This window comes from Mastomys coucha, unplaced genomic scaffold (assembly GCF_008632895.1).
Source record: "Mastomys coucha isolate ucsf_1 unplaced genomic scaffold, UCSF_Mcou_1 pScaffold5, whole genome shotgun sequence".
In the NCBI taxonomy this organism is placed as follows: Eukaryota; Metazoa; Chordata; class Mammalia; order Rodentia; family Muridae; genus Mastomys; species Mastomys coucha.
Window position 1 is genome coordinate 22,492,591 of NW_022196911.1, and position 12,058 is coordinate 22,504,648.

General features: G+C 37.8%; 1 protein-coding gene across 1 annotated transcript in view; it reads right to left on the reverse strand.

Moving 5' to 3' along the window:
- The window catches only part of LOC116077655 (zinc finger protein 883-like), an 89,323-nt gene that overhangs the window by 5,670 nt on the left and 71,595 nt on the right, over window positions 1-12,058 (reverse strand). Inside the window, exon 5 of the mRNA XM_031352353.1 lies at window positions 954-1,036. Coding sequence (XP_031208213.1) covers window positions 954-1,036 — 83 coding nt within the window. The remainder of the gene's footprint in view (window positions 1-953; window positions 1,037-12,058) is intronic.

Consider the following 12,058-nt stretch of genomic DNA (forward strand, 5'->3'; position numbering starts at 1 on the left):
TTTTCCTCTTAGGACTGCTTTCATTTTGTCCCATAAGTTTGGGTATGTTGTGGCTTCATTTTCATTAATTTGAAGTGAAGGAGTTAGAGAAAGGACCAATGGAGCTGAGGGGTTTGCAGCCCCTTAGGACGAACAACAATATGAACTAACTAGTACCCTCAGAGCTCCCAGGGTCTCATCCACCAACCAAGGACTGCATATGGAGGGGTCTGATTGTTCTGGCAGCATGTGTATTGTAGAGGATTGCAAGTTTGATCATCAATAGGAGGAGAGGACCTCGTCCCTGTGAAGGTTCTGTGCCCCAGTGTAGGGGAATGCCAGGGCCAGTAAGTGGGAGAGGGTGGGGTGGCAGGTATGGGGAGGGGGGAAGCAACAGGGGCTTGTTTTTGTTGTTTTGGTTTGTTTGTTTTTTGGAGGGGAAACTGGGAAAGGAGAAATTTACATGCAAATAAAGAAAATATCTAATAAAAAAAAAGAAAAAAATAAGTAAAACAAGGAATGCAAAATTCTAACGCTTCCTTATCATAAATTCTATTCTTCCATATGTAGCTCAAGATGCCAGTATCCATGTATAGGCAGATGCAGATTCACAAGCACGTTTCTAAACACCTGATCACTCCTGAAATGTAATTTATATGGCAGGTGATGCCTTTCTTCTTTACTAATATAAAAGGACACTTGACTGTTTCATGTCAATATTAGAAAACATTATATTCATGGAGTGTCATATACAATAGATTCCCTTCCAGAACTGCATGCCTTAAGTCTAAGGAAATTTATATCCTCATACTCTGCAAGGTTATGCTATGGTAATTTTGATTATCAGAGATGAAAATGAAGCAAATAGTAGAAAATAAATATTTTAGATAACATTAGCAGATATAGATAATTAAAGTTTTGAATGGGTTCAATAAGACATACAATTTTCAAACAAATGCAGACCTGAGACTAACCTGGGGCACAGTTACCAGAGAAGCAGTCATTCTTCTTATTGCTCTGCTCTGACTTTCTGCCTTAGGAACAAAGACTGGAATTCCTGACAAAATTTAACATAAAGAAGTATCAAAAAAACAGAGCCAAAATTAATAAAACTCCCCATGGACAAATGCCAAAACATATAAGACCTGCAAAGTAAAATGATCAGGAATTGTGTCAATATTCTCACAGATCGAAGAACATGGAATGAAATATTTAGAGTGGAATATATAAGGGCAGTTTGAATTATGAATACATGACACCTAGTTTACCCACAAAAAACCTGCCTCAGGACATACATGGTATACAACAGGGATGATTGGGATAAAATTCTGCATAAGGAGGGAGAGGATAGAAATTAACGAGGGTAACCAGGCAAGCTCTCTTGGGAGTTCAAGGTGGAAAATCCACTCTTCTAACTGTAAGTGGGAGAACAAGGAAGGTACAAAGCATGGATGAAAGTAAACTCTAGAAACTTTGTAATAGCCAGAATAGCAAAGAAAGCAGAAAAAGCAAATACTGTATTGGAATATTCCACTGTAAATATTCTAACAACCATGATGAGTGAAAGTAATCAGGATAATTACTAGTTAATGTGTTGAAAATTCACTCATGCTGGGTGGTGGTGGTGCATGCCTTTACTCCCAGCACTTGGAGGCAGAGGCAGGCGGATTTCTGAGTCTACAGAGTGAGTTCCAGGATAGCCAGGGCTATACAGAGAAACCATGTCTTGAAAAAACCAAAAAGAAAATTCACTCACAACAGTGAGACATACAAAAAAAGAACTTTGAGAACTAAGAAAAAATATAATGCTGTCATGAATTTACAGTATATAAAATTTCATGTAGACGAGATTTGTGGCAAGTATCAAGGGGGTAAGAAAAATAAGCGTAGCAATACATAAATTTTCAAGGGAAAATAATCAAGACATTTTACAGGGCATACGTCTTCATGACCCTTATTAGCCACATACAAGCTAAGTAATGTCAAATTTAGCAACAAACACATCAATACTTCCTACTCCTGTGATGGTGTGTTTTAACTTCAGAAATACTAAATATTTGAGCAAAATATGTTCCCTGACTTAATTCTGACCCTGTCTTTAACTGGAAAGATAAAGTTACCATTTCATGGATACTGAACAAGAGGCTATTCTGGGATGTGATAAAGAGAACACAAATGTCAGCCCAGACTACTATACCTAGCAAAACTCTCAATCACCATAGATGGAGAAACCAAAGTATTCCATGAAAAAAACAAATTCACACAATATATCTCCACAAATCCAGCCCTTCAAAGAGTAATAAATTGAAAACTCCAACACAAGGAGGGGAACTACATCTCCGAAAAAGAAAAAATGTAATCTTCCAACAAAACTAAAAGAAGATAGCCACATGTACGGAATTCCGGCTTTAAAAAAACAACAGGAAGCAACAATTACTTTTCCTTAATATCTATTAATATCAATGGTCTCAATTCCCCAATAAAAAGACATAGACTATCAGATTGGGTACGTAAACAGGACCCATCATTTTATTGCATACAGGAGATGCACCTGAGTGACAAAGACAGACACTACCTCAGAATAAAAGGCTGGAAAACAGTTCTCCAAGCCAATGGTCCCAAGAAGAAAGGTGGAGTAGCCATTCTAATATCGAATAAAATCTAATTTCACCGTAATGTGATGAAAAAAGATAAGGAGGTATACTTCATAATCATCAAAGGTATGACCTACAAAGATTAATTCTCAATTCTGAACCTCTATGCTCCAAATCAAAGGGCACCTTCATTCATAAAAGAAACTTTACTAAAGCACCACACACAATAATAGTGGGAGATTTCAATACCCCACTCTCTGTAATAGACAGATCATCAAAACAGAAACTAAACAAGGACACAGTGTGACTAACAGAAGTTATAAAACAGATGGATTTAACAGCCATCTATAGAACTTTTTATAATAAAAAAAAGGATATATCTTCTCAGCACCTCATGGTACCTTCTCCAAAAGTGACCATAAAATTGGTCACAAATCAGGCCTCAACAAATACAAGAAGATTGAAATAATTCCTTGCATCCTATCAGATCACCATGGACTAAGGCTGCTCCTCAATAACAACATAAAGAACAGAATGCCCACATACGCGTGGAAGCTTAACAACACTCTACTCGATGATAACTTGGTCAAGGAAGAAATAAAGAAAGAAATTAAAGACCTTCTAGAGTTTAATGAAAATGAAGCCATAACATACCCAAACTTATGGGATACAATGAAAGCAGTCCTAAGAGGAAAACTCATAGCTTTAGGTGCCTCAAAAAAGAAACAGGAGCGTGCATACATCAGCAATTTTACAGCACACCTGAAAGCGCTAGAACAAAAAGAAGCAAATTCACCCAAGAGGGCTCAAAGGCAGGAAATAAACTCAGGTCTGAAATCAACCAAATAGAAACAAATAGAACTATACAAAGAATCAACCAAACCAGGAGCTGGTTCTTTAAGAAAGTCAACAAAATAGATAAACACTTAGCCAGAGTAACTAGAGGGCACAGAGACAGTATCCTAATTAACAAAATCAGAAATGAAAAGGGAGATATAACAACAGACACAGAAGAAATCCAAAAAAGCATGAGATCCAACTACAAAAGCCTATACTCAACAAAACTGGAAAACCTGGATGAAAAAGACAATTTTCTAGACAGATGCCAGGTACCAAAGTTAAATCAAGATGAGATAAATGATGTAAACAGTCGCATATCTGCTAATATGTGAGGTTTTTTGGTTTTGTTTGTTTTATTTAAAACAAAATCCCAATCATCTTGGCCAAGCTTTCCATCTCCCTGTGTGGAGAGACTACTCGGGGAACAAGATTGGCAAGCCCCACACTGTTCCATGCAAGGTGACAGGCCGCTGTGGCTCTGTGCTGGTCTCATCCCTGCCCCAGGAGGCACTGGCATTGTCTCTGCTCCTGTGCCCAAGAAGCTCCTGATGATGGCCGGTATACATGACTGCTACACTTCAGCTAGAGGCTGCACTGCCACCCTGGGCAACTTTGCCAAGGCCACCTTTGATGCCATCTCCAAGACCTACAGCTACCTGACCCCCGACCTCTGGAAAGAGACTGTGTTTACCAAGTCTCCTTACCAAGAATTCACTGATCATCTTGTGAAAACCCATACCAGAGTCTCTGTTCAGAGGACCCAGGCTCCAGCTGTGGCTACCACATAAGGGTTTTTATGACAAAAATGCATGAAGTAAGTCTGTTTGAAGAAAAAAGACACACATTTGAAAGACAACTAAGTTGTTTAAAGTTTCTGGTTATTACAAATAAAGCTGCTATGAAGATAGTCTTTGTGGGATGTTGGAGCATCTTTTGGGTAATGCCCAAGAGTGGTAAAGCTGGGTCTTAAAGTAGAACTAGTCCCAGTTTTCTGAGAAACCACCAAATTGATGTCCAAAGTAGTTGTAAACTGTGCACTCCCACCAGCAAAGAAAATGTTCCTCTTGCTCCCCATCCTCCCAGCATGTGCTATCTCTTTGAGTTTTCTATCATAGTCGTTTTGATGGAAACTTAGTGATGTTTTATTTGCATTGCCCTGATGAATAAGGATTTTGAACATTTATTTGAGTGTTTCTCAGTCATTTAAGTTTCCTCAGTAAAGAATTCTGTTTATCTCTGTGCCCCATTTTTTAATTGGGTTACTTGAGTTGTTGCTGTCTAACTTCTTAAGTTCTTTGTAAATTTTGGATATTAGCACTATATCAGATATAGGAATGGTGAAGGTCCTTCCACAACCTGTAGGATGCCCAATTGTCCTACTGTCAGTGTCCTTTGCATTACAGAAGATCTGCAGTTCCATAAGGTTCCATCTATCAATTGTTGGTCTTAGAACCTGAGTCATTGTTGTTCTGTTCAGAAACTTATCCCCTGTATCAATGCTTTCAATTGTACTTAACACTTTCTCTTTTATGAGATTTAATGTATCCAGTTTTATGTTGAGGTTTTTGATTCATTTAGACTTGAGTTTCATGCATGATGAAAAGTATGGGTCTATTTTCATTCTTCTACATGAACGCATCCAGTTTGACCAGCACCAGTTGTTGAAGATGCTTTTATATTTCCATCGTATGGTTTTTGCTTCTTCATAAAAAATCAAGTGTCCATAGGTGTATGGGTTTATTTCTAGGCCTTCAATTCAATTCCATTGATCATTGTGTCTGCTTCTGCATCAATACCATACAGTTTTAATCACTACTACTCTGTAGTACCCTTCGAGGTCAGGGATGATGACTTCTTCCAAAGAGTTTTTTATTGTTCAGGATTGTTTTGAGTATCCTGGTTTTTTTGTTTTTCCATATGAAGTTGCCCTTTCAATGTCTATAAAACACTGTGTTGGAATTTTGATAGGAATTGCATTGAAGTTGTAAATTGCTTTTGATGAGATGGCCATTTTCAATATGTTAATCCTACCTATCCATGTTCATGGAAGACCTTTAAATCTTCTGGTATCTTCTTCAGTGGCTTTCTTTAGGGACTTGAGATTCTTGTCTTACAGATCTTTCACTTGCTTGGATAGAGTTAACCAAGATGTTTTATATTATCCATGACTGTTGTGAAGGGTTTTGCTTCCCTAATTCCTTTCTTGGCTTGTTTGTCATTTGTATAAAGCAGTACTACTGATTTCCGAGTTAATTTTGTTACCAGACACTTTGTTGAAGGTGTTTATCAGCTGTAGTTTTCTGGTAGAAAATTTTTGGGATTGCTTATGTATATTATCATATCATCCCCAAATAGTGTTACATTGACTTCTTCCTTTCCAATATCTATCCCCTTGATCTCCTTTAGTTGTCTTATTGCTCAGGCTAGAACATCAAGTACTCTATTGAAAAGATAGGGAGATGGTGGGCAAATTTTTCCTATCTCTGATTTTACTGGAAATGCTTTAAGTTTCTCTTTATTTAATTGTATGTTGGCTATTGGCTTGCTATACATTGCTTTGATTATGTTTAGTTATATGCCCTGTATTCCTGAATTTTCTAATAAATTTAACATGAAGGGGTATTATATTTTATTAAAGGTTTTTTTTTTCAGCATCTAATGAGATAATCATGTGAGTTTTCTTTCAATTTATATGGTGGATTACTTTAATGGGTTTTTGTATATTGAACCATCCCTGCATCCTGGGGGGAAGCCTACTTGTTCCTTATGGATGATATGTTTGATGTGTTCCTGGATTCGGTTTGTAAGTATTTTACTGAGTATTTTTGCATTAATGTTCATAAGAAAAATCGGTCTGAAATTCCCTTTCTTGAGTCATTGTGTGAATTAAATATCAAGGTGATTATACCATAATACAATGAGTTTGGCAGTCTTCTGTCTGTTTCTACTTTGTGGACTACTTTGAGATGTATTGGTATTAGCTCTTCCTTTAATGTAGAATTCTGCACTAAAGCCATCTGGCCCTGGGCTGTTGTTGTTGGGAGACTTAGTAATTGCTTCTATTTCTTAAGGGTTATGGGGATTCTTTAATACTTGACATGATCTTGATTTAACTCTGGTAAGTAGTATCTGTCTAAAAAATCATCCACTTCATTATGCTCTTATTTGGGTTTTGGATGTTTATATGAGGACTGTTTTTCTTCCAATCAGAAGAAAATGATACAGTTTTAGTTCTGACACCTTGGTGTGAAATATCAAGTAGACTTATGGTATTGTTCCTAAAGTAAGAGAGGCACAACAGAAAAAGATAGCTATTTCTCTGATAAATGCAACCCAGGCAAGTTTCATCTCCACAGTTTCTTTGAAAATTGTTTTATTTGAAAATCATTCAGTCTTTAATGCAACTGCTTCTGGTGATATCCTCTAAACTGCTTCCTATGTTCATTGTGGTTATCAAGAAAAAGGCTTTAAAACATATCTCCAATATAGTAAAACCTTCACTCAATTGTAGCATTCTTCATTTGTAATTGTGAAGGCAAATATTATTCATAAACCTAAGACCTGCAGTTCTGAATTTGTTTCTTTGTAGGAGATAATACAAAAATATATTGATTTCCAGTTGCTAGAGAAGATGGGATTGTGTCCTTAAGGCATGAATTTTTCTTTACAACACAGACTGCATTTCAGGGATGATCTTCCAGAACCAGGTTCATGTAAGCAGACATGGAATCATGAACTTTTTGCTGGCATCACTTATCTATTTAAGAATAAGAACATTTAAAGACTGTCTTGAATCCTAATACTAAACATTTAACTTTTTAGAGTGCATAGGCACCTGAAGGAATATGGCTTGCTCTTATTATAAAACTGAGGGTTCAGTGAAAAGATGCAGATTGTAGTTTTTTTTCCCCCCTTTTTGGCATTTGATAACACAGGAGTTATCATGTGTTTGTGGGTTTGTTGACACCTGAAATCTACTCATCTCTGGCCCGTGTAGGCTTAGATTTTTGTAAAACCCACTTTTAATAAGGGTTCTCAAATGCTTCAACCCACTTTGTAGCCCAGCATCCAAAAGTAGGCGAGAAAAGATGGTAATAGCATAAGTGGATGTAGACTTGTTTAGAAGTAATTATTTATGGGTAATTTCAATATCTATTTGTCACGATAGCTAAACAGTCTAGTTCAATAGTGTCAGGATACCAACATAAATCAGCAGCAGTGGTATAATCTAGAAGAAACTGCCAGCTCTCTTCCAAATTAGCAGCAGTGACTAGGTTCAGTCTAGATGCCAGGAGTTCAATACTGTGCTTCTCTCAACCAAGTGAAGATTAATGGTGATGAAGACTCAAAACCAAAGAAGTGTTGCAATGCTAGCTATGTAAGTATGCTATAACTGTCAGATGTGTCCCATTTATACTAACTACAAATGTCATGTGTCCTCCCACAGGTCTTGCCTCAGCAAAAAAACATGTAAGTTGGTTTCACAAAGTAAGTTTGTATCATCTAAACACCATGTCAATCTGTATCACCTGACATATTTAGAAATTTCCACTTCGTATCTCCCTTTTTTATTTAAAAATTGTCTTACCCTCTAATATTTACAATTTATATGCAATAAAAATGATTATAAGAGCTGAGAAATTTGAACTTTACATCATATTTTAACAGGTTATATACAAAGTAGTCTAACAAAACAACTTTATATTTCTATTAGCATACAGTAATTCAAATAAAACAACCTTAAATTCTTACTGGTATATAGCTATTTAAAATGAAACAACCTAAAATTTCTATCAACATACAAGAAAAACAAAATAAGTTTATATTCTTATTGGTATATCGTTGAAACAAAACACAACCTTAAATCTCTATCAATATACAATAATTTAAATCTACCACCCTAGATGATACCAGTCACAACACATCAAACAACCAAAACCATCCATCCCAACTTAAGGGATAGGGATGTTAGTCTTCTTATAATTGCTTCATGCTGATTTTGGGCAAAAAAATTGCTATTTGGGGACAATAGAAAAAATATTGGTAGTCTGAAAAAAGACAATACAAAACAAAACTACCTGTAACATTTGTTTCACAGTCTCTTTTTATGTAGTCTCTCTGTGTGTTGCTGTCCAGTCTGTGTGTTGTCAGTCCAGTCTTTGTGTTGTCTGTCAAGGCTATGTGTTGTCTGTCAAGGAAAAGCTGTAGGAAGGGAAGTGAGTTATGGAAATCCATGCATCATTTACCAGAGCAGTTGGAATTATGCTAAAAAATATTACCTGTAAAAATACCTTAGCCTGATGTCATCATCTCATGGCATGATGACTCAATGGGGCCAAGACCTTGTTAGGTCTCAGAGAAACTCAGGATAAATGGCTAACTCAGGTGCCCTTTCTCACATCTGATAGGTTATTTTTCCTCCAGTGAAATGAGCCAACTTAAACCAGATTAGAATGTATTAAAAGCAGGTTTATTGGGAAACTGGTCTTGGGTAAGTTCACTGGATTGAGGCCAGTATAGTGCCCATTGTGAGGTGGAAGAGAGTAAGGGCAGGTACAGAGAGAGAAGAGAGAAGGAAGATGGGGGCTGGAGGGATTGGGGAGGGAGAGCGCAAAATGTCTGAAGTATCTCTGGGAGAAGGGCAGCCCAGCTTCAGGGCTGGAAAATTCAGAGCTGGGGGCAGGGTATGCCAAGTATGGATTGGGGGATCCTGGAAGAACCTGGAGGTCTGCTTTCATATGTAAAATATTCACCTTAGTCCATTTTCCTGGGGTCCAAAACCAAACAATACCAAAGGGGTTATCTGTGGCTAGATGCTTTCTTGGCTCTTGTTTCCTCTCTAGCCTCACCCTCACCCCTTCCCTTATCTTCCTTTCTTCAAAGCCACACCTCATCCAGATTTCACTCCTGACCCTTCCTTTCTGATTCAATCAAATCTATCTACATTGGTTCCTTAGATTACTAATTCCTACAAAGCTGAGGATCCCTATTTCCCAGGTGAAAGACCACTCTCTTGAATAGTCAAGTGGTAGATCAGGGATGTAAGAATGCATGGATGAAGTTGAATTTGAGCTTTGTAATTGCTGTAGCCAAGAGAGTCCCATGTGCAAACTACACATACTGCAAATGACCCATGAGACAATGTTGAAAACAGTAAGACAAATGGAACAAATCACGATGAACCCCAGTTCATAGGATCTCAAACTTCCCAACAATGATAGACATCCACAACAGAATTGAGGGAAAGGGTCGTCCTTATGAGCTGCTGCTGAAAACACATCCCTGCTCCTCTCCTACCCATTTCCCAGACCCTCACCTCCTCTGATGTGGGTCATTCTGGGGTCTGCATTGCAGACTGCTGACTGCTGACTCTTCCAGGCCAGCAGCTCCAGGAAACTGTTCTTTAGAATAGTTTACAGGTTTCCAGACATAATCAGGCCCTGACAAAATGCCTGTGCTTAGGGGACACATGGCTCCCCTGGGTAGAAAAGGAAATAGTGGATTTTCCTGTCACTCTGGCCTGGATCTTTGGAGCATTGTTTCTAGACTTTCCCATCACAGCTGGATTCCAGAAACATGGTAGCTCTAAACTCTTTCAGGCCAGGAACTTTCACTTCCGTAATTACCTTAGCAGAGTCCACCCGCCTACTTTCCTTTCCCCTTCACACTTCTGGCCCTGATGCTATCCCCACAGGACTGGTCCTACTCACTCAGATTCAGGCAGTCTGCCACTTTGGACCTGCTTTTCCCAACCTCCCAACATGCTTTGACAGCCTAGACCTGAACTTGATCGAGTAAGAAGTTGTACCCTGATAGCTGAGCCTAATAGTGAATTCGCAGGATATCAATAGTCTCTCAGCCAATTCAATCCTAGTGCTGAATTCATCCCAGTAGCTTTCCTCACTAGATGCTGATACTGGGGTAGTGCTAAGCCAGGAAGAATTTTGTCTTCTGGGAAGCATGTGAAAGGTGTTCTAATATGCAGAGCAGGAAATCCCTTTTGAAAATTAAGTGTTTTATGGAGAAGCTTATGGTTATCTAAGAGGGAGAAATAAGCAGTGTATTTGATGCAGTCTTAAAGAAATCACTTATACCATGCACACAAACAAATGGAAAGTGGACAACACTATTGCATTAAAAATGGGTTAAGATAGAAGAAATAAACTAAACCTGCAGAGATGTCATACTAGCAACTGAGCACCACAACTGAAAACTCTCATACACAAAATAGTAGTGATACCCAAGAGGCATAGACAGCAAGAAATATTCAAACTCAGAGCTGAAATCAATAAAATAGAAACACAGAACAATACAAGGAATCAATGAAATAAAGAGTTGGTTCTTTGACAAAAAATCAGTAAGATAGACAAACCCTTATCCAAACTAAAAGGCTAAGAAAAACACTGAACTTAACAAAATCAGAAACAAACATGGAGATGGAACAACAAACACAGAAGAAATACAGAGAATAATAAAACATACTAAAAATCTCTACACCAAACTAAAAAGAAATTTAAAAGAAGTGGATAATTTTTTCAATACGTATCAAGTACCAAAGTAAAATCAACATCAGATAATCAAACAGACTTATTAATCCCTAGTGAAAAATAGAAGCAGTCATTAAAAGCCTACCAGCCAAAAACAAAAACAAAAAAAAGTTCACAATGAGATGATTTGAACCCAGAATTCTAAGACTTTCAAAAAGTAGTTAAAGTTAATATTCCTCAAATTATTTCACAAGAAACTAGAAGGAATATGGCCCGGTTTATTTTATGAGGCCACAGTTTACCTAATTGGAATCACATAAAGATGCAACTAAAAAGGAGAACTACAGAACAGTTTCCTCAATGAACATGTCTCAGTCAGGGTTTCTATTCCTGCATAAACATCATGACCAAGAAGCAAGTTGGGGAGGAAAGGGTTTTTATTTAGCTTACTTCCACATGCTGTTGATCACCAGAGGAAGTCAGGACTGGAACTCAAGCCGGTCAGGAAGCAGGACTGACACAGAGGCCATGGAGGGATGTTTCTTACTGGCTTGCTCCCCTGACTTGCTCAGCCTGCTCTCTTATAGAACCCAAGACTTCCAGCCCAGGGATGGCACCACCTACAAGGGGCCCTACCGCCTTGATCACTAATTGAGAAAACACCCCCAAGCTGAACCTCATGGAGGCATCTCCCCAACTGAAGCTCCGTTCTCTGTGATAACTCCAGCCTGTGTCAAGTTGACACACAAAACCAGCCAGTACAACATACACGCAAAAATACTCATAAAATACTTGCAAAGAGAATCCAAGAACACATCAGGAAGATCACCAACCATGAACAAGCAGTCTTTGTATTGGAGACAAAAGGATAGTTCAAAAATCTATAAACATAATATACCATATAAAACAAATTGGAAAAGAAAGACATGATCATCCCATTATGTCCAAGTTCTTTTACAAAATCTAAGACCATTTGACCATAAACGTCCTGTAGAAGTAAAAGGTAAAAGGGACATTCCTAAATATAATAAAGGCAATTTACAGCAAGCCAATATCAAAGAAAATGGAGAGAAACTCAAAGAAATTCCATTAAAATCAAAAACAAACTAGGCTGTTTACTCTCTCCATGTCTATTCAATATAATCACTGAATTCTTAC